This window comes from Lactuca sativa, chromosome 4 (genome assembly GCF_002870075.4).
Source record: "Lactuca sativa cultivar Salinas chromosome 4, Lsat_Salinas_v11, whole genome shotgun sequence".
NCBI classification, from domain to species: domain Eukaryota; kingdom Viridiplantae; phylum Streptophyta; class Magnoliopsida; order Asterales; family Asteraceae; genus Lactuca; species Lactuca sativa.
The window spans coordinates 401,082,090-401,108,905 of NC_056626.2; the positions used below are offsets into that span (position 1 = coordinate 401,082,090).

Sequence of the window (26,816 nt, forward strand, 5' to 3'; positions counted from 1 at the left end):
CGGGGAAATGTAATGGGACAACTTGGGTTGTCACAAACTATACCACTAAAAGACAGGTTCACTGCCTTTGTGTGCTAAATTTATCAATTAGAAGTAGGAATAAAACCAGTGCATTTTACACACATCAAGTTTTTGGCGCCGTTTCCGGGGAACGGTTCCAAAATTAAATCTAATTCCTAATTTTATCGATCCTTTGTGTGAGTTTTCTTGCACAAAGTTATATTTTTCAGTAATACAGTAATTAGGTTAGGTGTTATAAATTATTAGTTTAGTTTTAGTAGTCTTTTAATTAGCTTTAACTTTTTTAGTTGTAAACAGTCCACTCGTCGAGTGCAATCACACCTACTCAGCGAGTTGATCGCTGTTTACCAAAGTATTTTTAATTTTCGTTCTGTTTTATTTTTGTTCTTTTTACGCGTTTTTCCCTGTTTTTTTGCAGTTGTTTCATGACCCGAGGATCTGATACACCTCTGGTCCCTCCTCTCGAAGACCCAGAATCCGCACTAAGGAGGAGCAAAGGAAAAGCCGTTGGAGAATCCGCTTCTTCAAAGAATTCGCCACTAAAGAACCTCAAGTCCGTTTTCAGCAAGAAGAAGAGTAGCAAATCAGGAGCATCCAGCGCCTCTTTGACAATCGAAGACCCGATTAAAAAAGACACCGAGTATGAGACCGAGGAAGAAGAAGAACCTACGTACGAGCACGAATCCGATTTTGAGGACGAGTTAGCTATCATGGCTAATATCGATGAAGTCCCCATAGGGGAATGGAAGAAGAGGATGCGCAATGACACTGGCCTGGGACTTGTGCAGCCTGTAATTCCCGCAACTGCTACTTTTGAGCTAAAGGGTCATATCCTAGCTCTACTTAAAGAGATCCCTTTTACTAGCAAAGATCACGAATACGCCTACAAGCACTTGGATGAAGTTAATGATGTAGCTGACTATTTCAATGTTCCCAACGTGCCTCGGGAAACTCAGCTGCTTTGCATGCTTCCGGTTACTTTGAAGGGTGCTGCAAAGGATTGGCTCAAGTCACTACCCCCCGGATCCATCACTACATGGGCCCAGCTGAAAGAAGAGTTCATTGATCAATTCTGCCCACCATCCAAGATATCCAAGCTCAAGAAAGCCATAGCCAAATTTGAACAACAAGCTGTAGAGTCACTATATGAAGCTTGGGAGAGGTACAAGAGCTTGCTAAGGAATTGCCCACATCACGACCTCAATAGCCAGCAAGAAGTCTCCATCTTTTATTATGGAGTAAATGTTACAACTAGGCAATTACTTGACTCACAAGGTCCACTTACGAAGAAGGCGCCTCCAGTGATAAAGCAACTAATTGAAGAATTCTCTAAGCATTCTAGAGAATATCATAATCCAAGAAATGATGTGACACGGGGATCCGCCTATTCAGCTTCAGAAGACTTATCAGCAGTGATGGCCATGTTGAAAAACATGGATAGGAGGATGGACAAAATGGACCAAATAATACATGCTATACGAGTGGGGTGTGAAAACTGCAATGGGCCTCATCTTACTAGAGACTGTGATTTGGATGAAAATGGCAACAAGAAGGTGCAAGTATCTTACTCAAGTGGGGATCGGTATGATGAATATTGGTGAAAACCAAAGAAAGAGTGGCTCCCTTATGAAGAGTACAAGAAGGCCAATGAGGAGAAGTTCAGGCAGAAAGGAAGAGGTTTTTACCAAAAAGAGGAGTCGACACAAGAAAGAAAACCAAGTTTGGAAGAGATGCTTACCAAATTTGTAGCTGCTTCCGAAAAGAGACATAGTGATCATGATGCTGCAATTCAAGAAACAAGAACCATGCTTAGGAACCAGCAATCATCTATCCACAATATAGAAATGTAGCTCGGGCAACTTTCTCAACAAATAAACCAAAGATCATCGGGCGAACTTCCTAGCAAAACCGAAAACAACCCACGAGGCGCGCAAATAAACATAGTCACAACAAGAAGTGGGAAGATAATCAATCCTCTGGCCCCTATTCAGAATGAAGCACCAACTGAAATGCAGAAGGAAGTTGAAGAAACTCAAGACAAAAGTCAAAACCTTCAATCTATAGAGCCTACTCGCCGAGTCCAGAATATGGACTCGACGAGTCCACTGCCAAATCTGAAAAATCAGATTCCTGAAAAGCCCTTTCAGCCTCCAATGCCATATCCAGCCTGAGCTAAGAGAGAAAAACAGGAAGAAGAGTACTAGAAGTTTCTTGACCATATTAAGGCTCTTCAAATCAACATACCCTTCATTGAAGCTGTCACAGAAATGCCAAAATACGCGAAATTCCTTAAGGAACTTCTTACAAATAGAAGGAAGATGGAGGAAGTCAAAAAGGTGGTACTTAATGAGAATTGTTCAGCTGCCATGCTCAACAAACTATCAAAGAAGAAGGGTGACCCGGGGATCTTGACTTTGCCTTGCCAATTTGGTAACTTGGCTATCATTCATGCTTTGGACGATTCAGGAGCTAGTGTGAACCTCATGCCATATTCATTCTTCAAAAAGTTGGATCTCCCGGAACCAAGGCCGATTCGTATGGCGATTCACTTAGCAAACAAGACAGTCACTTTTCCAAGAGGCATATGTGAAAATCTATTGGTCAAGGTGGAAAAGTTTGTATTTCCCGCAGATTTCATAATTCTAGACATGGAGGCGGATCCTCAAGTCCCGATCATCCTTGGAAGACCTTTCCTCAACACTGCAAGTGCTATAGTGGACATGAGAGACTCGAAGCTTACTTTACGGGTAGGGGATGATTCTGTCACTTTTGGGGTTGATCAACCTATGAAGTATGCAAGGAATAGTGATGACATGGCTTTCTTAATTGACATGCTGGATGAATTAATGGAGGAATGCAAAAGTGAAGATCCCAACAAGTCCACAATTTTTGATGAAGAATTTGATACTGAAAAAGACTTAATGGAGATCGAGAGGCTGCTGGAAGAAGCTGAGTTTGAAGAATTGAGGAAACAAGCTGACAGATCAACTCGCCGAGTAGGGTCGATCTACTCGCCGAGTCCACGTGAAGAGAAAAATGAATTCGTGAATTCAGCTGCCAACTCGTCGAGTCCCTTACCTGCACTCGGCGAGTACAACCAACAGAACCCAAAAACTGAGCTCAAAAAGTTACCAGAACATTTGGAGTATGCTTTCCTTGAAGATGGTCATCAAAACACAGTAATAATAGCCTCTGACCTCTCTGAATCTGAAAAAGAAGAGCTAGTACAAGTTTTGAAGAAACAAAAGCAGGCCATAGCATGGAGCATCACCGACATCAAGGGGATAAGCCCCTCTTATTGTTCTCACAAGATTAACCTGGAAGAAGGAGCAAAGCCGGTTGTGCAGCACCAAAGAAGATTAAACCCAAATATGCAAGAGGTAGTCAAGAAAGAAGTCGTCAAGCTTTTAGATGCAGGAATTATTTATTCCATTTCCGATAGTCCGTGGGTGAGTCTGGTCCAAGTCGTGCCCAAGAAAGGAGGGATGATGGTCATAACCAACGAGCAGAATGAGCTTATTCCGACACAAACGGTAACCGGTTGGAGAGTGTCACACCCCGAAAACCAAAGGCAGAAACATTTCCAGGGTTGACTCCACGTTGAGTATCAAATCCGATGCACATAGTAATCAAAGTAAACAACCATTACATTACATATATTTGAAAGTTTACATTTGTTTCAAAAGTAAATTGTACAAGTGTGATACATAATATATATATATATATATATATATATATATATATATATATATAAACCAAATGAGACGAGTCTTCTACACACTCCGTCTTCACCAAAAGAGATCTCCGGGTACCTGTCTAATACGGACCTGAGAATACAAGCAGTTTGAAAATCAGCATAAAGCTGGTGAGTTCATAAGATGTTTGTTTTCTGAAAAATGTACTAGTTTCCTTTACTTTTCCGAAAAGGGTTGTTATCCAAGAAAATCCCATATTTTCTTATGTAAGGTTAGTTTAGTTATCACTTGTTACCAATTCGATTATGTGTTGTATTTTACCCCAGGAAAATCCCATATTTTTCCTAAATGTAAGACCGGTTGAATATCACAGAGTATAGTTTAATACATAAAACTATATATTAAGAATCATGGGATTACTATCTCGAACTAGATATAAATTAGTTTGTTATACGTGAAATATAGATGGAAAGTAGTTTGAAAACCATGGGACTCACATCCCGTACTAGATACAAGATAGTTTGATATACATGAAAATATAGACTGAAAACTATGGGACTACCATCCCGGACTAGATACAGATTCATAACCATGGGATTATCATCCCGTATTAGATATAGTTTCAAATCATGGGACTATCGTCCCGTACTAGATATAAGATCAATAGACAGAAAACCATGGGACTAACTTCCCGTACTAGATATAGAAACTATAAACAGAAAGTAGATATGAAATTAAATCAAATCCAAAACCAAACCCAAGCCGTGAATAAACTTATATTAATACGTATTGTGAGTCGGGTAACCATGCTGATACGACAACGAGACCTCCTTGACGCTTGTCAGACGTCGGACGATATCCAGAATTTGTCACCCCAAGCGTGCCCGCCTAACTGTAGCTAGCAGTTAAGGTGTGGGATTGTCAGTCCCGAATAGATCTATTCACAAATTCCTCGCTCTCCCTCCAGGAGACTCTGGTTACACTTCCGGGAAGGATTTACTGATAACCCAAAGGGTAATGACAAAACTCACAAGCTAGTACTAAATTATTCACAGGGTTCTCATACGATATCAAACATACAAAAGATTATGAAACATAATACAGTGAATATAGATATATACAATGAAACTATCTGGCAATACATTCAAATAAAACGGAGATAAACTAAATCAGACATAGTTTATCTAAAACTTTATATACATACCAATACGTGATGAAACAAGAACTAAAGAACCCCAAATTATTCCCATAATAATTTGATTAGTTTGGTTATTTCCTCAACTGAAATTCATATAGTTGTAGTTGATAAATCATCCCTTATGCTCAGCATAATACATAAGGGGTAATAATATTTATAAGTTTGCCAGATATTTATTAAAATACATTAATTTTAAGTTTTGAAAACATTAGTAGTTTACTTGTATTCCCCCCCCCCCCCTAAAAACATTGAAAAACCATTGAAAAAGGGTAAGGGTATGAACTCACCGGACGAGGAACGTGTCTGCTTGGATCCTAAACGTCGTTTCTGGGTTTGCAAACGCACGAGGTTCCTATGAATTATGAAAAGATACATATTTGTATCTAATTAGGACTTAGATTATTTATTTGGTAGAGACAAACACTTCTAGTTGCGGAAACACTCCCTTACTAGTGTTTGGAAGGACCCGGGTGGCGTTTGAAGTCACATAAGGCTTGGAAATGGAGTTTACTCTTCAAGAGTAAACTCATGGAAGAGTTTTCATCCTTAAACACCCCATCCACATGATTTCACGGCCGTGAACTCATGGAAGGTGTTTTTGGGTGCTAAATGGCTTCATAACTCATGGATAATTTAGCTAGGATTGCATCTAGGGCATTGGGATGAATTTAAACTCACTTAAGGACCATTTATTGGAGTTTATGGCCGTAAACTTGTAGTTTACGGCCGTAAACTCCCCCACACATAGAATCCTTAATGTATTGGTCCTTAAACAATCACATGTGATTCCAATGATTTTTCCTAAGCCTTGTATGGATTTTTAGGGGACTTTTAGCATGGATTTTGGAGTTTACAGCCCATGAACCCCCTCATGGCCGTGAACTCCTTAGATGGGGGATTTAATATGTTTTAAGGTCCAAATCTTGTTTTTGGTTACTTCTAGAATTTATCCCAAGGCTTATGGTGTGTGTAAATGGCATTTTAACACACTAAAAGAAGTTTACTCCCCATGATAATGAGTTTACGGCCCAAGCATGTTCTTGGGAAGTAAACTCATGTATACTCCTCTAAATTAATGTTCAAGGTGTTCCAAGGCCAAATCCAATATTCTACAATTCATATCTAAGCTTCAATGGAGTTTTGGAAGGGTTTAAGGGCATAAAAACCCCATTTATATGAGTTTACGGACCAAGCATGTTCTTGGGCAGTAAACTCATGTTTAATCTTCAAAATCCATGATTAAGGCATTCTAAGTCCATTCCATTAAACTATTAAGCCATATCTAAGCTCCAAAGGTCGATTGGAAGGGTTTTTGGGCTCTAAAACCCAATTTATGTGAGTTCACGGCCTAGGACTGTTCTAGGGCCGTAAACTCTTGAATATGGTCCTATTCCATGATTTGAACTCGAATTTGAAGGCCTAAGATGTTATACTAGGAGTTAGGGTAGTTACCTTGGTGATTTGGAGCTTAAATTTGATGATTTTGGACCCTTAAATTTGGTTTGAGGAGAGAGGTTAGAGAGAGAGTAGAGAGAGGAAGCAAAAGCTTCAAATGAAAGCTTGAACACGTTTAAATAGGTCCCAAAACTTGGACACGGTGGAATTCTACCCGATACCGGCATTAAACGGGGCTTTTGGTCGCACCCAATTAAGTTTCCGTAACCCGGCGAGGATGTTTCTAAAATTTTTGAAATAAACATTTTGGGCTAATTTCATGAGTTCCTAAGGGGTTTGGACACTCATTAGTTTATAATAAACATATAATTTTAAATAATTTAACCCAAAACGAAATCGGAACGAATTGATAAACGACGAATTTTTACGGGTAGAACGAGTCTTCGGCGATGGACAATTTCGGGTTGTTACAGAGAGTGTGCATCGATTATCGCAAGTTAAACGATGCCACTCGTAAAGACCATTTTCCCATACCTTTTATTGATCAAATGCTACAAAGATTATCGGGCCATAGTTATTATTGCTTTCTGGACGGATTTCCGGGGTATTTCCAAATACCCATAGACCCAATGGACCAAGATAAGACCACATTTACTTGCTTAAGTGAGACTTTTGCTTATCGACGCACGCCCTTTGGGTTATGCAATGCACCCGCGACATTTCAAAGGTGCATGACAGCCATATTCCACGATATGGTGGAAAAAATCATGGAGGTCTTTATGGACGATTATTCTATCTTTGGATCTTCTTTCCATGATTGTCTCACAAATCTTGACCTAATGCTTGCTAGGTGTGAAAAGACCGACTTAGTCCTTAATTGCGAAAAATGTCACTTTATGGTCAAGGAGGGTATAGTTTTAGGCCACAAAGTTTCCAAATTGGGAATTGAGGTGGATAGGGCAAAGATTGACACCATTGCCAAATTACCCCCACCAACTAATGTGAAGGGCATAAGAAGCTTTCTAGGACACGCGGGTTTTTACCGGCGTTTTATAAAAGATTTTTCTAAAATAACTAGACCTCTAACACAATTGCTTTTAAAGGATGCACCATTTAATTTTACTAAAGAATGTTTAGAGGCATTTGAATTCTTAAAAAAAATTGACTAATGCCCTGATCATTGTTGCCCCAAATTGGGATTTACCGTTTGAAATAATGTGTGGTGCTAGTGATTTCGCATTAGGAGTTGTCCTTGGTCAAAGGGTTGATAAGCACTTTCGACCCATATATTATGCTAGGAAAACTCTAAATCCGGCCCAAGAGAATTACACCACCACTGAAAAAGAATTATTAGTTGTGGTGTATGCCTTTGATAAATTCCGCCCTTATTTGGTTTATCCAAAACAACTGCTTTTACTGACCACTCTGCTATCAAGTATTTGTTTGCCAAACAGGGTGCCATGCCAAGATTGATACGATGGGTTTTACTTCTTCAAGAGTTTGATATCAAGATACGCGACTAAGAAAGGAATGGAGAATGTAGCAGCCGACCATTTATCGAGGCTAGAAAACCCGCAACTACAAGAAGACAAAGTTGGAGATGACTTCCCGGACGAGTACATTATGGTGACCGCGGGAGAAGAGCCATGGTTCGCAGATATAGCTAATTACTTAGCTACCAAATACATCCCAAAATATTTTTGCAGTCAACAAAAGAAGAAACTCTTTTCCGAAATAAAGTATTACTTTTGGGATGAGCCATACCTCTTCCGGAGCTGTGCGGATGGGATCATACGAAGATGCGTGTTCGGGAAGGAAAGTCGCCAGATTTTGGAGCATTGTCATAGCGGGCCCACGGGTGGACATCATGGAGCACATTACACTGCTAAAAAGATCTTTGACATTGGGTTTTATAGGCCTACAATTTTTAAATATGCAGCCCAATATGTCAAAGAATGTGATGCATGCCAAAGAGCGGGAAACATTTCATCCCGAAATGAAATGCCACAACATAGTATTCAAGTGTGCAAAGTATTTGATGTGTGGGGTATCGATTTCATGGGACCATTTCCCATGTCCAAAGGCAACAAGTACATTTTAGTGGCGGTAGATTATGTATCCAAGTGGGCGGAGGCACAAGCTTTGCCAACTAATGATGGTCGGGTGGTGGTGTGGTTTTTAAAGAAACTATTTTCAAGATTTGGAGTCCCAAAAGCTCTTATTAGTGACCGAGACACTCATTTTGCCAATGATCAACTAGAGAAGGTGCTAAGGAAATATGGGGTAACCCATAAATTCTCTACATCCTACCATCCACAAACTAGTGGACAAACCGAAGTGACAAATAGAGCTTTAAAGAGAATCTTGGAGAGATCGGTGGGGAGCAATCGGAAAGAATGGTCGGATAAGCTAGATGATGCACTATGGGCCTTCCGAACAGCTTTCAAAACACCTATTGGTACTAAACCATATAGGCTAGTTTATGGAAAGCAATGCCATTTACCAGTGGAGATCGAGCATAAAGCTTTTTGGGATTTAAAATTGTGCAATTTCAACATGGCGAAGCTCAAGAACAACCGGCTAATGCAAATGAATGCTCTTGAAGAACTTAGGAATGATGCCTACACTAGCTCTCTAATTTATAAAGAGAAAACAAAGAGTTGGCATGATAAGAGGATCAAGGATAATAAAGAGTTTCCTGAAGGGAAAAAGGTGTTGCTTTTTAATTCAAGACTCAAACTTTTCTCGGGCAAACTCAAGTCAAGATGGGATGGTCCTTTTCTAGTGAAGAAGGTGTTTCCACATGGTGCTATAGAGTTATTATCAAAAGATGGTACCCCTTTCAAGGTCAATGGACATAGAGTCAAAAGGTATGAAGAAGGAGTCCCAAGAAATGAAGGCGTGGAAGAAGGGCTGTTGCTGGAAGGAAATGCAGCAACGTAGAAGGGGAGGAGTCCAGCTAATGACTCCTTAAAAAGAAGCGCTTCCGGGAGGCAACCCGAGTTTAAGAGTTTGCATTTCTTTTTCCTTTATTTTCTTTCTAATTTCTTAGGATTTGTTTTATTCTCATTCTTCTTCCGAAAATATGTTCTAAATGATTGCTTGAGGGCAAGCAATGCTTAGAGTGTGGGGTGGTGGTTTAAAAATAAGGAAAAAATCAATCTTTGTTCAAATTGCATGCTTTACTCGCCGAGTACATCGGATCTACTCGGCGAGTACATATCTGAATCCTTAGAATATTGTGAATATGTGGATCTACTCGGCGAGTAGCTCTTTACTACTCGGCGAGTAGACAACTTACACAGACAGTTTATAATCTGTAAATAAGGGTTTTCACTCATTTTTACCCACACACTCGCCATGCACAGCCACTCTCAAGCCATTTCTTCCATTTTCACTGAATCTTCAACTTTCAAGAGTAAAGGTATGATTTCTACACTCAATACTTGTCAAAGGTTAAAGCTTTATTACTTCTTAGCCTTTATTTTGTCTAGATTCGGATTTGGGGGTTTCCCCAATTTCTAGGTTTTGATTTTACTATGAATTAGGAGGTATTTGGCTAAATTTCTTTTGGATTAGTAATTATTAGACTTAGTACAGCAAACCCCTATGCAAAATTGGGTGTTTTGGGTGGTCTATATATACTCGGCACAAATCTGGACCCGATGTTCATCCTACTCGCCGAGTAGTTCATGAACTCGGAGAGTAGGAGGCTATACAGATCTGCTTTGTTCGATTTTAATTGTTAGGTGTTGTTTGTTTGTGTTTTCTTAATGTCATTTTGCAGGCACCATGTCCAGAAGAGGTCAAACTTCAAGAAGGGGAAGCCACGGAGACATCCCTTGGCTCTCTTTTCGCCAAATCACCTCTAAATCATCTCAAGCCCGCGCCAAAAACAAGCTAGAAGCCTTGAAGCAGAAAGAGATATACATACCTAATGTAGTAGACTGGGATTGGTTGGGGAAGGTTGGCCTAGAGGAGGAATTGACACCATATTTGGTGAAGGAATGTAACATGGGGGATTCTACCATCATATATGATGGTTGGCTTCAATTGTTTAAAATCCAGGAACCGGTCTTCGCTGAACTATGTTAGGAGTTCTTTGCTACCATCTCATTCCGGGGTGGTAGTGAGTACTACAATCCCAATACGATTTCTTTTTGTCTTGGTGGGGAGCTGAGACAATGCAGCATGGCTGAGTTTGCGTGGAAGCTTGGCATCTATGACCAAAGCGCTATGTTAAATGAAGACTTTGAAGCTTTCTTGGAAATCTGCCACAAAGATCTCCCCGAGACAATGGTTACATCTACCTGGTCGAACACTATTGCCAACCGGGTATACATTCCATCTACCGCGCAGGAGGGCCACATCCGTTCACCGATCCACCGCCTCATTCATCGCTTCGTCGCCAGCACGATTAACAAGCAGAAGGATGATGACAAGGTCCCAACCCTTGACATCTTCTATCTTTGGAGCATTATCACCCCTGATGTTTTCTGTAACCTCCCTTACTGCATAGCCAAATATCTTGCAAAGGGGCGGTTAAAGAGAAGGTGACCTCCAAAATCCATGGAGGAATGTCCGTGACAAGGCTTGCAAAATCATTTGGGGTCTTGGATTTGCAAGAGGCGAGGGCATTGACGGTCATTTCTCCCCCTCCATTCAACACCATGCTATATAGGAGGGCAAGGATTGTGGAGAAGTTTGGAGATTCCTTTTCAATTCCACATGCGGATGAACCGGTTATCCCCGAGGAACCGGGAAGGCGAGTGAGGCAAAGGAGCGAGCGGGTACGGGAAGACCCACCGGTTATTCCGGTGGAAGAAGAGAATGATGGATGGAATCAAGTTGAGTACCGGCGTTATTTGGATGATATTGGAAGAGGGGTCAACTATAACAATCAATCATTTGAATATCTCTTCCAACAAATGAACATCGCACCGAGACCCGGACCCGGTTACCCCTACATTATGGATTGGGAGGAAAGGATGAGAAGAGGCCATGAAGAAGGAGGAAGTGGAGCTGGAGCAACTAACATGGAGGAAGAAGAATGAAGAAGTTCTTGTTTTGTGTTTTTATTTATTTTGTGTGGTGTTTGATTTGGACAAATGTTAAACTTGGATGATTTTTCTCTTTTAGGACTTTTATTGCTTTCACTTTTGGTTGCATATTTTTTAGGATTGGAAGGCTAGGATGCATATAGAAGTTTTAAGGGTCAAGGTTCAAGTGAGGAAGTGAGGAATGTTCAAATAAGAGTGCGAAATTTTGTCCTTAAGGTTGATTCCGTTAGAGTTTGGAGTGATAGAGAGTGTTGCTATTGAATTAATTAGAGGAAGAGTCACTGAATTGTCCCAATTCAGACCCTTGATCGAGAAGAAAACGAGCTGGACAATTTTTTTCTCAACACAGCACCTACTCGTCGAGTGCACAATTTCTACTCGGCGAGTACATGGGTAAATATGCGACATAACTGCAATCTGGAATAAACTCGCCGAGTACACGATATAACTCGCCGAGTAGATCAATATTTTTGAATTTCAGAGCTGTTTTGGGCACTTTCACTGCAGTACTTGTCCATTTTCGTGAAGAGTCATTACTGGAGGTTTCTAGGAGCTTTATCCTACACTTTTCAGTTATTGGCATGTCTACCACACAAGATTTTGACACCCAAGACATGGATGAGTTGTTTCCATGTCTAAAGTCAATTGAAGATGGAGCTGAAAAGAAGAGATATCAACCTAGCAACTGCTACCCCAGGGGAGTTTGTTCCAATTCTCTCTATATTTCATATTTTTATTTTTCATGCATAATATGCAATGAGGGCATTGCATAAAATAAGTGTGGGGTAGGGGGTTGGTTAACTTCTAGTAAATCTAGAATCTTAATATCTTAATTTAGGTCTAATTTAAAATTTTTGCATACCAAAAATGTGACTTAGGAATTAATTTAGAATATTTTGTTAAAAAGTAATTAGGATTCCATGTTAGAATTGTGTTGATGATTGCATGAAAACCCAAATGTTTAGTTAAGCCTATATACGTTCTAGTGCATTTGTGGCTTCCTTATTCTAGTGAAATCATGGGACAAAAACACGACCTCTCTCAGCCCGAAGGATGCAATATGTTTAGCATCGTGTACCAGAAATGTATCCAGGAAAATTATTATCATTAGCCAATAAAGGTTGAAGTTGAGTGCCCCTGCTTAAGCATGTAGGGTTTTGAGTGAAAAAAGTGAGGTACATGTAAAAAAAAGAGAATTGCAAGAAAAGTTGTAAGAATTTTGGAGCAATTAAAGTGAAGATCAAAAGATCAAAATTCCAAGAAATTCAAAAAGTTGAAGATACCAAAAATCAAACAACAAGGTGGTGAATTCAAAGAAATCAAAGATCAAATGCCAAAGAAGTGAAGAATTCCAAAGAGCTCCAATGTGGTATCATAAATTGTAATTCTAGATTATGTATGCTTGGGTTGCTCAACCAAAAATACCTTGAGGATAGGAGGTTTTCTGCGGATGGATTCAGAGGGATGCATAAAATGAGCATTGTTCGGGATGAGTGGGCGAATGTTTATGAGGATTGTGAGTATTTAGAGTATGGGGGTATTTAGGGAAATTTTAGACACAAATCCATGCGTTGCGGTCTTGGCATAATGGCTGGGTTAGATTGGAGTTGTTATATGTGGTTCTAATATGTTAAAATTCAGTTTTGCTTGGGGGGGCAAGCAAAAGTCAAGTGTGGGGTATTTTGATATTTGCATAATTAGTCATATGTTTAGCATACATTTTTATTCATTTTTAGCTAATTATGTGTATAATATGGACAAAAGGTACTTAATAATGTTTGAATTGTGTTTTCAGTCCAAAAGACATGCTTGGAAGTAAAAAGGAACAAGGAGAAGCAATTAGAGACCAAAGAATGAAGAATGAAGGACAAACACACACCTACTCGGCGAGTCCACGAGGCTACTCGGCAAGTACGCAAGAATGTTCCCGAAAATAAGTCAAGACTCCTAGTCAAACGCGGATTCCATGCCTCTACTCGGCGAGTTGGGCAATCTACTCGCCGAGTAGCCCCTGTTTTGTGATAATTATAAATATCGAACCTTTATCCGAATGGGGGAGATTTTCTTACTTTTGGCAGCTGCACCTGCAATTGAAGAACCCTTTGGAGAGCCAAGGAACCCTAATCTTCGATCCTTTGAAGAATCAAGACAATTTAGGTTATACATTCCACTTAATCATAGAATTTAAGCATGTTTAGCCTAGTTGAACTTGTTTTTGAGTTTGTTTTTACTGCAACTATGAACTAAATTCGTTTTGTTTTTGTTTGGGGAAGACCAAGTAACTCCTATGGTTTAATTATTACTTTTTGATTGATTGTTTATTGGTGATCTTATTAAATTAATTTTGTTAAAGAACCTTATGCATTAACCACAACTATTTTCTGTTAATTGGAAGACAATTAAGCTGCATGAACATCTCTTAGTTGTTAACCTCATATGTTTATGTGAACACTTTATCATTTGCCTAGGAATAATGAATATGAAACTAGGATTAATAAGAGAATGGGTAAATTAATGTGTGAGCTTGTTTGAGAAACCAACAAACAAGAGGTTAATTGAAACACCAATTTGATTAACCAATTACAAATCTTATTTAATCCAAATAATTGAACTAGGGAATTAATTAGTTTAAACACTTGATCACTGCTTGAATTGATTAATTGTCTAAGGGTTGGTAGTAATGAACATGAACCTAACCACTATAGTTGGTAACCAATAGCAATTGATTTATTATATTATCATATAAATAACCATAGGAGTGAATTGGTTGGACCTAAACAGAAACCCTTTATCAAATTTGGTGAGTTTGTTACTTGTTTTAGTTGTTTAGTTAATTTAGTGTTTAAGTGGTATGTTTAAGTTTCTAGTCTTGTAAAACTAGAGAAAAACCCTTTTACTTTTATTGCTTGCTTAGTTAAAATTAGTTATTAGTTTAATTTCTGTTCCCTGAGTTCGACACCCTACTTATCCAACTATACCACTAAAAGACAGGTTCACTGCCTTTGTGTGCTAAATTTATCAATTAGAAGTAGGAATAAAACCAGTGCATTTTACACACATCAACTTCCTCAAATAACACATATGAAAAGTGTTATGAATTCCATTTAGTTCTTCGGGTAATTCTAGCTTGTAACCTTGGTTCCCAATCCTCCGAAGAACTTTAAGTGGTCCAATAAACCTTGGACTCAACTTTTCCCTTTTACCAAATCTTATAAGTCCCTTCCACGGCAAGACTTTAAGCAAAACCGAATCTCCAACTTCAAAAGTCATCGGTCGTCTTTTCTTGTCAGCATAGCTCTTTTGACGATCCTGAGCTGCTAAAATTCTCTCCCTAATCACTTTCAACTTTTCAGCAGTCTGATGGACTATCTCCAGTCCCATAAACTGTTTTTCCCCAGCCTCAAGCCAACAAGACGGCGTACGACATGTTTATCCGTACATAGCTTGATAAGGTGGCATCTTTGTGCTCGAGTGGAAAATATTATTGTAGGAAAATTCTACCAAAGGTAAATGTTCATCCCGGTTGCCTTGGAATTCCAAGGTACGTGCTCTCAGCATATCTTCAAGCGTTTGTATCGTACTTTCGCTCTGACCATCAGTCTGTGGATAGTAGGTTGTACTCAAACACAACTTGGTGCCCAATTCCTCTTGTAGACTTTTCCAAAATCTCGAGGTGAAACGGTTATCACGATCCGACAAAATCATTAATGGAACACCGTGAAGCCTCACAATTTCTTTCACGTAAGAATTCGCAAGCTTATCCATAGACCATTTCTCATTGGCTGCTATGAAATACGCACTCTTAGTAAAGCGCTCAACGACCACCCAAATCATGTCGTGACCGTTCTTTGTTCTGGGCAGTTTAGTGACAAAATCCATAGCAATGTCTTCCCATTTACCCATAAGCACAGTTAAAGGTTCTAAACTCCCGTATGGTTTCTCATGTTGTGCCTTGACCCACGCACATGTCACACACTCCGCCACGTACTTTGCAATATCAAGCTTCATCGTCGGCCACCAGTAATAGGGTTTCAGGTCCCTATACATTTTAGTGCTACCAGGATGAATTGAGTACACGGTTTTGTGAGATTCTTCTATTAGAAGATCTATTATTCCTCCTGACTTAGGTACCCAAATATGATCTTGGAATACCTTCAGTCCATGACCGTTTGTACCAAACACCAACATTTTTCCCAAACGTTCCTCCTTCCGGTCATTCTTTTCAGAAGCTTCCTCTTGAGCTTTCCTTATATTCTCCATAATTGTCGAGACAACTTCTTTTCTCAACGCTCTTGGCCTTTTTCCTTCAATATTGACTTTCCGATTGAGAGCATCAGCGACAACATTTGCTTTACCGGGATGGTAAAGTATCCCACAGTCGTAGTCCTTAAGTAGTTCTAGCCAGCGTCGCTGCCTCATATTCAATTCTTTCTGACTAAAGAGATATTAGAGACTCTTATGATCAGTGAAAAGTTTGCACTTCAAGCCATAGAGGTAATGCCTCCATATTTTCAGAGCAAAAACTACCGCTGCCAGCTCCAAATCGTGAGTGAGGTAGTTCTTTTCATGCTCTTTCAACTGTTGAGACGCATATGCTATCACCTTTTCTCTTTGGGTCAAAACACAACCCAACCCAACCCCAGACGCATTGTTATAGACAGAGAAGTCTTCAACTCCATCGGGTAAAGAAAGAATCGGTGTTTCACATAGCTTCTTCTTTAGTAACTCGAATGCTTCTTTGTGCTTATCACCCCAAGCATAAGTCGCTCCTTTGTGGGTCGAAGCTGTTAGTGGAGTAGCGATCTAAGAAAAACCTTGGATAAACCTTCGGTAATATCCGGCTAATCCCAAAAAGCTTCGGGTCTCCGTGGGACTTTCCGGCACCCCCTCCCCCACCTCCTTCCCGTGGGTTGCTTCCCTCACCCAAAGGATGGTGTTCCATTGTGAGGGAAGCTTTCATCTCCCCTTTCCCGCTATAATACCATCCGGCCTTAAGAGAAGAGATGTTTACATTCCAAGAGCTATATCACTTACACTATTTTTTGGAAAAAAAAAATGAGTTGCATACAATAGGTTGGTAGGAATGAGAATGTATTAAATAATAAATTCTTCATCTGTATTTACAACTAGTTGTGAGACCCATACATTACATGAGTTTATTAAAAAAAATAAACAAACATAAATATCTAAGAATTTATAAAATTTAAATTTATAAGAAAAAAAGGTAAAATATTAATTATTAAAATTGAATTGCTTATTTATCTTTTAAATTTAAACTAATAATTTAAATAAATAAACAACTAAAATAATTGAATTCAATTTAGAAATTTAAGAATTATAAGAAAAGTTGTATTAATGAATTTGATATACATTTATTACACTTAAGTATTATATGAAATTTAATAAAATGGAAAAATCATAAAGTGACATATGGATATAATTTAATCTAAATTTACCATAAAATGACATATGTCATAGTGCATAAGAGGATGAAAAATGACAAAATTATTTTTATTTATTAGGAAAGATTTATTTTTTCGGCTTTCTACAAAAAAAGATTTACCCTTTTCCTTAATTTTATTTTAAAGTTATAACTAATTGGTATGCTATATTAACTAAAGTTGAAATATTTTCCAAAAGGAAAAGACTAGTTTATAAAATAAAAAAAGATTAGAGTTAGTTTATTATGTGTGAAATTTTATGTTTTCTTACATTTTATTTTAAATTGTCTTTTTTTTAAATTAATGTAACATCTTTTTTATTGAATGTAAATTAGTTTTTAAAAAAAATCTATATTTTTTTTTTGTTTTGTTTTCACTTAATTGAAAAAATGATATAGAATGGTGTTGTAGTATAGGTATACAATATATTTAGTAGTTGATTGTGGTTATAAGGTGAACATCCATCATATTAATAATTAATCATATTAATAATTAGTGGTGTTATACTGTACACGACCTTATAATATTCTCTTGTCACAACCAAAAAGTCTAGGTCTTATTATATGATATTAATAGATCTTAAAATAACATTTTTTAAATTTTTTTATTGTGGATGTTGGAAACATCGCAACGAATTTTGTTTAAAAAACTAGGATGGTGTTCATGATTATAAGATAGTTTGATCCATTCATAATTTTCATAATTTCTAGGAAACTTTTATGTAAAAATCATAGGTATAGAAACAAATTATTGTCCTTTTATTCGTACAAATGTCAAAATTTCCTTGATTTCCTTTTTCAATTATTTATTCACCTTTTTCTTCTTAGGAATCCATGGGCAGTTTCTTAGAAGTGATCAATCATGATTATAAAAACTTTTACTCGTTTTTTATTTCTCTACCTTCCATACGAAGGAAATCCATTGGCAATTTCTTGGAAAATGCTACTTTTTATAAATAAAAGACAAAACTTCAAAAATGATCCCTGTGGTTTTCGAAAATATCAAATTTAGTCTCTAAGTTCAAAAAACCTCACAGATCGTCTCTGTGGTTTAATCATTCCGCTTAACTCCGTCATCTTTCTACCGTTAAATGAGAGGTATTTTCGTCATTTTAACACCCAGGGACCGTTTACGAGGTTTTCTCTATTTAAAAATAATAATAATAATAATAAAATATAAATATTTAATGTAAAAAGCTCTCTCTCTCTCTCTCTCTCTCTCTCTCTCTCTCTCTCTCTCTCTCTCTCTCTCTCTCTCTCTCTCTCTCTCTCTCTCTCTCTCTCTCTCTCTCTCTCTCTCTCTCTTTTAATCAAACAACTACTGTTTGAATCTTGACCATTTGTATATTATTCCCTAGATGTACCATAAGCTTGGACCTCTGTACGTTGTTCTCCACTGTCTTTTTCAACACTAGAAAGAGGCAAGAATATTTGAAACACGAACATAAAGAAGATGAACACAGCCACAACACAAATCCATTGCAAGTAATCCAGCTTCTTTAAAACCATAAATCTTGCAGATTTCGATCTGGGTCTCTGCGCAAATGAATTGTTTCTCTCGTTTCTAGATGAAGATTTGAGAACCCATTTTCATTACCACCAATCGAATTCCAACAGATCACATACCTAATCCAAATCAACAGACAAAAGGGAGCTACTTTTTTTTGCTTTTGGCTAAGATGGGATTTAATCATCACGGAGAACCCAATAACGAAAAAGCTTTACATATTGTAATCAAGATTTCTGGAAAAAGGGTAAAGACAAAAAGGGATGCTTTTTTGCTTTGTTCTTGAGGTGTTTTGGCTGAAAGTTGCGACCTGCTGTGGTGGTCGGAGGTTACTTCGGCAGCCTTCAGCCTCATTTTTGGTTGGGTTCTGGTCGAAATCAACAGAGAAAACGAATGGGAGTGGTGTTTGGTGGTGATTTTCAATCGAGAGGAAGGGGTATAAGGTGGTGGTCGGAAAACTCACATCTGCAGCAAATATGATGTCAGCGGATGGCAGAGTTGCAAGTGGCGGTGATGGGTGGCGTGTTGTGGCAGCTCCGCTGCCTCTCCATTGCGTTCTATCGGCATGAACTCAAAGAGAGTGGGGCAAGGAAGATGGCAGGTGGTGATGAAGGTTTCTCAGTGGTGTTGGAGGTTGGGGTTGTCCTCGGGAGGGAAGAAGTTAGTGGGAGGGAGAGTGGTGGTGGTGTTGTTGTTTATGCTCGAGTTGGTACCACCGAGATGAAGAAGAGAAGGTTTGGCCTTTGGCTAGTCAACAAGTAAAAGGGTGAAGGCACAGGAGGGTGTTGGGTTTTTTTGTTCCATTATATATATATATATATATATATATATATATATATATATATATATATATATATATATATATATATATATATATAGAGAGAGAGAGAGAGAGAGAGAGAGAGGTGGGACCCTTGCATATTAAATTTATTTATTTATTTAAAAAAAAGTAATAGAAAACCTCATAAATGGTCACTGGGTAATGAAATGACAAAAATGCCCTTGACTTGGTAACGGAGTGAGCCGGAAGGACCACATGTTAAAAGCTTTGAAACCACGGGGACGATCATCTATGAGGTATTCTGAACTTAGCGACTAACCTTAATATTTTCGAAAACCACAGGGACCATTTTTGAAGTTTTGTCTAAATAAAAATATAACAAATTAAACATAAATAAAATAAACACAGCTTTATTTCGATATAAAAATTTAAGAGTCTATGTTACACATTATAATCAAATAACCCTCCAAAGATGTTCTGTCTCACCGTATATCATTCCTAACGAAAATAATCATTTATAAAGTAATAACTAATGGGCAAAATGTCGAAAACGCCCTTTTACAAAGTCTCTTAAATATATTATAACAAATGAGAATTCTATAAAAGACTGAACATAACAAAAACTACATAGTTTTTTGAGAAACTTGATTTTTTGATCGAGTTTGGATATCTTTTGTGTATATATTTGTGAGTGCAAAAAGCAAGAGAACAAAAACAACTTGAGCACTCACAATTCCAAAATGGCTAATACTATTGCCAATTTCCATCCAACTTCCCGTATTTTTCACCTGGTATGTTAAACATTAATTGAAAAAAGGTTAAATATAAGAAATAGCTATATATACTTTCACTAATTTATTTATTATAGCATCCTATGTTAAATTCTTCCTACTTTGAAAAATCCATCGAATTATAGCAATGTCATATTAATTCAAACCAATTTTCACTGCTATAATTCGGTTGTTTTTACAAACTAAAAAGTCCTAATTAGATTAAAAATCAAAAGTACAATGCTATAATTAAATAAATTTTTCAAAGCATTATAATAAGGATTTTTAAGTATTCATACCAAGAAGAAGAAGTGAATTGTCATAACATCCGAGCATAAAATAACAAGAAAGTAACATCCCAAACGTGGAACTCTCACTAATTTAGTTATTGCACTAAATGCACATCTGCATTCAATTTTAACAAAAAAAAAATCAAAATCCATTAAAAAATAAATTAAAACATATTCAAAATCAGTTGATAAACTTACATGACAAGCATGAATGGGATGAACAATTTGAAAATAAGCAAGGCAGCCATGAGAAACGGCTGTGATTGTGACACAAATTAATATTGTTAAAAAAAATTACAATATTATATATTGAAAAAGTTATGTATATCTTTTACTTACACTGAATATTGTGATAAACCGATAAACAGACGAAATCTCGAAACTGGCAATACTTGCAAAATTACCGGTTCCGAAAAATGCTATATTGAAGAACACCATCTAGAAAGTTTTTTAAAAAGAAAATGAAAACATTAGAGATGTTTAAAACTTAAATCATTAAATGAAATTGAAAAAGAAAATCCCTAAATATTTTTACTTACAAAAACTATTGGAATTCTCATATCAGATAATTTTAGGCATCTATCACCTTCCTCAAGAAGTATGTTTTCATTTTCAGCTTCAAAGGAAGTCAAAGATTTGTTTGACTTTTTGACATAGAGAAGCGTGTTTTCGAAAAGTATCCATCCAAAAAGTGCAAGACCAAGAGCCCCATAGAATACAGCTTCATATCTGTGTTACATGGTTTTAATTTTTAAATGTCATAATTTTATGCATTTACAAGATTTTTTTTTAAATATTAATTTAAATAAATACCCGATGGATAATAATAGAAAAGGAGGTGCAAAACCAAGGAATATGGAAGTAAGCCGAGAGAGTAGATCAGTTGCAGAGAATAGTGGGAGCACCATGGATAAACCTACACAAACACAATAAATGAGTAAATTACACTTTTGGTCCCTAAGTATAGCTGACTTTTGCAGTTTTGGTCACAAAAGAATTTCTCTTGCAAATTTGGTCCTTAATTTTGGAGTTTCCTAAAGACTCTGGTCTCAGCGTCGTCTATGTATTGTATACCACAGGGACCAAATATATAATTTTCTCTTATCTTTTAATCATGGTTTATAGCATTTTATATGTGTGTTTGATTTTTTTTTCTTAAATTAATAATAATTTTATATCAATATATTAACAAATGATTCAATTTACAATATACACTAACAATATTATAAATTTAAAAAGCAATATGCACGTGTAAAATGTTATAAACCTTAATTTACAAACATATGAGAATTACAAATCTGGCCCCTGTGGTATACTGTTCTATCAGTTTGGGTCATTTTTTTAGGCTGTTAAACTTAGACAACATAGTGAGTAAAATCATTAGGAAACTTCAAAATGAGGACAAAATTCGCATGAGGAAACTTTTTGGGACCAAAAATGCAAAAATGAGCTATATTCAGGGACCAAAAGTGTAATTTACTCCATTAATAAACAAGGTAAGCAAAATGTTACCAGCAATTGACCAATTCATGAGTTGATGTAATGGAAGAAGTTCACGGTTTTCTGTTCTATGAGATGTTGAGATGTACACCAACACAGATGCTAAACCAACTAAAAGGGCCTAGTAAAAAATAATTGTAAATGTTTATTTTGAAATACAAATTAAAAAAAAAAAAAAAAAAAAAAAAGTAAAACAAATAAATAATTACATACCTGTAAGTGAAATAGGAAGGGGAACTTAGGTTTTGAGACATGGTTTATGAGATAAAGCCAATACTTGTTGTCTTTTGTATGCATGTCTAAATACCTACTAACTCCTCCTATTACAATAATTATAACTCCACTCATAGATCTGAAAAAATAAAAAAAATAAAAATCAGATGATGTCATCAAATGATGATCTTTAACTAATGATGATAACTTACACTAGAAATGTATTGTCAGGAATCTCTGCAGGCATCAAGGTAAAAATTGATAAAAACCAACATGCTACACACAAAAAAACTGGAATCCCAGATTTGGATGGGATTGATTTAAAAAGATAGAGTGGAGAAATGACCCCAAAAATTAAAAAACACCAGGTGTAGATAACTCTGTTAGTGAAGCTTTTCACCTACAAAAGTATCAGTATCAATATCAGTATCAGACTATCAGTGTCAATATCAATATCAGTATAGATGGACTTACTAGTAATTCAAGAATGATGATGGAGACAAGAGAGGTAGCAGAGAGTTCAAAGACATGGTAAGATTCTTTTTCTTGTAAGTATCTACAAAAAGCTTTAAGGAATCGATATTCACTAAATATATTTGTCCAAAGAAACACTGTCATTGCAAAATACGCGTGATAGAGTGGAGGCGAGTGTTCCAAATATAGCACAACAAAAACCGATGCCATTACAAGACTTCCACATAGGTACACCTGCCACAAAAAAAAAAAAAATAGAAATTCCACAAATGCCCTTTTGTGGGTTTTATATCAAATATACCTTTGATGGAAGGTCTCTTGTAAAAACTGCTTCCTCTTTTTTCAAGATTTTTCCAGGCAAAGATGTATAAGCTTGCAACACGTGGAGAATAAGACAAACCATCCAGCCAATGTAGCCCAGGGTTATAACGGTCATTAGCATGAACCAATCATAAGTTTGGAAGTAGTGGAGTCCCTTTAGAGCCAAGCTTCTAAGATTTTGGGATAGTTGCATTGCATGTGGATAGTCTTTATTAGATATGAGAGACTCAATTTGTTCCAAAATTGAAGCATGATGAGATAGAGGCTCAAATGGTTTGAATCTAAATGAGCTTTCTTGCTTTAGTTCTGTGTTTTATTAAGGAATAGTAGTAAAAGATGCAGAAAAAAAAACATAAATATTTAATAATAACAATTGTTTGTCTTTTTCAGTCATAAAGGATACGTGATTTACGAAGAAATTGGCTGAGAATTTGCTTTGTATTAGCTAACACAGCCTCAACTTCATCACCCTGAAAAATATAAAGCAAAAAATGGAATAATGTTACTTATTAGATATGATAATAAAAGATAGACTGCAAAATCAACATATTTGATCTTTCTACCTTGTTTAAATCCATGTAATCAAGGGGTAGACTTCCAACTGAGTTAACAGGACATGGCAAGCCAATGAGAGTTGACTACAAAAGTCAAACATTTACAACCATGTCAGAAGTCAAAGTCAAAACAAATCATCAAGATTCAAGAAACACTTTTGAGGAAATAACCATCAATGGTGCAATATCAGCTTGATTCACATCCACTCTTTCTATGTTATTGAGACCCCAATCAGTGGGTGTAGGTGTATCATGCATATCATGTTCATCAACAAATCTTTCACCGTGATTTTGATGATTATGTGATGATGAGGGCCTTGGATGCTTGACACCTGCCCCCCATACAACAAGTGGTGTATCTGTATTTGACCAATGCCCATCTCCATGACTTCCTATTGTTCAAGAGAAAAAGCATTTCATTTTCAGAATAAAAACTTCATACTAATCTTTGAATCTATTAGAACAAGTTTCCTAACCTTTATCACTCATGCCATGATCTGCTGTAAATATATATGCTGTTTGATTGTCTTTGAAATAGTTTTCAAGAAGATTATAAACACCTTCAGCAATACGATCAACAACTTTGACATTGTTGAGATATATAGAAGAGTAAGGGCGATGTGCATGACCATTTGAATCACAACCAAGAAGGTGCAAAAATATAACAACTTGATCTTGTTGAAATAGCTTTTTGAGTTTTGGGTCCTCCTTGGACTTATTCACAATGCTCTTGAACTGATCAAATGACCATTCGTCCAAGAAAGATGCATCTGTAATAACAATCAATGAAGTTTTAATAAGAAACAAAAACGAATCTTCAGTTAATTTAAATAAGTAATGTACTTGCATACCAGTAGCAAAATCTTCAAACTCATGAGGATAGGTGTTCCATGAACTATGAGGCAAAGCTCCACAGAATATTGGAACAATATCTGGGCTACCATAGGAAAATGTATGCCTACTCTTGTTGAAAACTGAATCGAATTCCACAGGGTTTGCCTTCCATCCTGCATACATGACAATATGACATTATGACAAATTATCAAGTCAAATGTTTCTAACATTGAAATTTATGCTTTCATGAAACTTCAAATCATCCAAACAGATAATTTACCTTTTGTGACAGCACTAGGATCCTCATAAAAACCTGCTATGATTGCAACATGTCCAGGTCTGGATTCTGTTGGAGGACGAGCATGAGAAACACCCCAACGCCCTTGTCCTTTGATTACACTTCTCAAAAATGGCGCTCTGTAATTCCCATCAGAATCTGGCTCAAAGAACTTGTCGGCTCGTAATCCATCAGCTGAAATCACAATTAGAGTGTCCGTGATTACTTTGTTATATAGATCTCAAACAAGAAACCTCATTCATCAGTGACATATAATCGAACGGTTGGTGTGCAACGATAGTATCAGTGTATGGTTACCTACAAGGAGCACAAGACGCTTTGCTGGGGGAGTAAAGCGAGGGGAAACGGGGTCCATGCCATGTACAATAGGGGATTTGAAGTAAATGTCGAAAATGCTGAGCATGTAGACAGCATGAAGTGCTATTCCTAGAGCAACAAGCCATATCTCTCTTCTTTTCAACCATCGTCTTCCTCTGATCCGAGCTGCTGATTGTTTTCTGGGTTTCACCCCCAATATTCCCTGTTCTTCCATATTTCTTGCTGATTGCTTCACCAGCTTCACACTGTTAGTATCGTTTGCTTATGCCCTAACAAACTTTTGAATATTACGGATCGGGCCTTTGTATTGCTGGTTTGACCCGTTATTTGACTTTTACGAAGGCTTAGTATTATTTTGAAATAATTTTGAATCTGAAAATCTGAAACTGTTTTATAAAGATTAAACAAAATTTCACAATTGGTCCCATGTGGTTTACAGAACATCGTCCTTTGAGGACTTCCAAGTAAAAAGTCACGCGACTGGTCCCTGTGATTTGTATATATGAAATGTCCTCTTGCCGTTAAATCTAACTTTTCTACCGTTACATTTTAAGAAAAAAGATTATTTTGCCCTTGTACCAATATTGCAATACACTACAAACCTCAAGGACCATTCGTGTAATTTTTTAAATATGAAATTTTGTATATATATATAAATTATATTCAAATATTTTTTTTAATCTTTTTAACATTTTATTTATTTATTTATTTTTATAATTTTAGTTATGTATGGTTTTTTTAATGTTTTTATTTATTTTGATTCAAGTAAATAAACTTAAATTCGATAAACCGTATCGAAACTTTTTTTTTCTTAATTATGAAATCAAACGCTAATGTTTTCTTATTTTTTTAATTTTATGTTGTTTTGGTTTTTTTTTACTTTGATGCTCCATACTTAATATTGTTAGCAACTTTATGTTTGCATTTATCATTATCATTATTTCGCTTTTTTTGTTTTTTTATATATATTTAGTTATTTATTATTCTTCTATTATTTTTATTTATTTTGATTCAAGTAATGAAAAAATAGAAAAAACAAAAAAAACAAAAAACCTCAAACTCCAAAGTTGTAAAATACTCTAATATATTGATACATTTTACATATTTCATATTTTTTGGTTTTTTTTTTGCATTTTTCTTATTAATTTTTGTTATTTATGGTTTTTTGTAACTTTTTTTTATTTTGATTTGTGTAAATAAAAAAGTTATGTTTATTTTCTTTATTTATATTTGTAAATATAACTATTTTATTTACGCGAATGAAAATAAAAAAAAGTACAAAAACCATAAATAACCAAAATTATTAAAAAAAAAAAAAAAAAAACTCAAACACCAAAATTGTAATATACTCTACTATATTCATACATTTTGCACTTTTTGGAAAAGGTCAAAAAAATGTTATCAAGTTGATGTAAAATAAAACGAAACAAAAAAAAATAAAAATAGGAAATAATTAAAAAATAATACAAATATTTTTTTAAAAATAATACAAAAAAATTAAAAAAAAATACGAAAAAACCAAAAAAAGATGAAATTTTAAAATGTATTAATATATTAGAGTATATTAGAATTTGGTGCTTGAGTTTTTGTTTTATGTGTTTTTATTTTTCATTACTTGAATCAAAATAACTAAAAACAATAGAAGAATAATAAATAATTAAAATTATAACAAAAATAGAAAACAAAAGGTCAAATAAGGATAATGATAAAAGCAAACATAAAGTTGCTAACGATATTAACTATTGAGTGATAAAAAAAACATTAACAGCAACGACATAAAATTAAAATAAAATAAAATAATATTAACGCTTCAATTCACAAATAAGAAAAATTAAAGGAAAAAATACTTTCGACATTGTTTATTGAATTTAAGTTTATTTACTTGATTCAAAATAAATAAAAATATAACAAAAAGCCATAAATTACTAAAACTATAAAATAAAAATAGAAATCAAAATGTCAAAAAGATAAAAATAAATAAATAAATAAATATGTTATCAAATTGTTGAAATTATATATTTACATATATATAAATTTTTATTTATAATTTATATATTTACAAAATGCGAAATTTATAATATATATATATATATATATATATATATATATATATATATATATATATATATATATAATTTCATATTTAG

General features: G+C 35.8%; 1 protein-coding gene and 1 non-coding gene across 4 annotated transcripts; both read right to left on the reverse strand.

The window, feature by feature from the left end:
• Positions 1–1,115: 1,115 nt before the first annotated feature.
• LOC111891998 (small nucleolar RNA R71) lies at positions 1,116–1,222 on the reverse strand. The gene has a single exon (XR_002850411.1). It is a non-coding gene; the product is annotated as a small nucleolar RNA R71 (small nucleolar RNA).
• Positions 1,223–19,487: 18,265 nt separating this feature from the next.
• On the reverse strand, positions 19,488–24,998 carry LOC111891820 (GPI ethanolamine phosphate transferase 1). Of its 3 annotated transcripts, none has more exons than XM_052770692.1 (18): positions 24,649–24,997; positions 24,334–24,525; positions 24,071–24,226; positions 23,696–23,989; positions 23,391–23,611; positions 23,229–23,303; positions 23,069–23,135; positions 22,646–22,971; positions 22,345–22,578; positions 22,083–22,270; positions 21,871–22,009; positions 21,670–21,778; positions 20,971–21,073; positions 20,697–20,886; positions 20,497–20,595; positions 20,356–20,414; positions 20,167–20,272; positions 19,488–19,885 (listed from the first exon to the last, which is right to left on the reverse strand). In XM_052770692.1, the coding sequence occupies exons 1-18, from the start codon at positions 24,881–24,883 to the stop codon at positions 19,721–19,723; spliced, it is 2,958 nt and encodes a 985-aa protein (XP_052626652.1). In that variant the 5' UTR covers positions 24,884–24,997; the 3' UTR covers positions 19,488–19,720. The 3 variants fall into 3 exon arrangements, with proteins under 3 accessions (XP_052626652.1, XP_052626653.1, XP_052626651.1); XM_052770693.1 differs by having other exon boundaries at positions 24,653–24,966; XM_052770691.1 differs by having other exon boundaries at positions 23,696–24,226; positions 24,649–24,998.
• Positions 24,999–26,816: the final 1,818 nt, after the last annotated feature.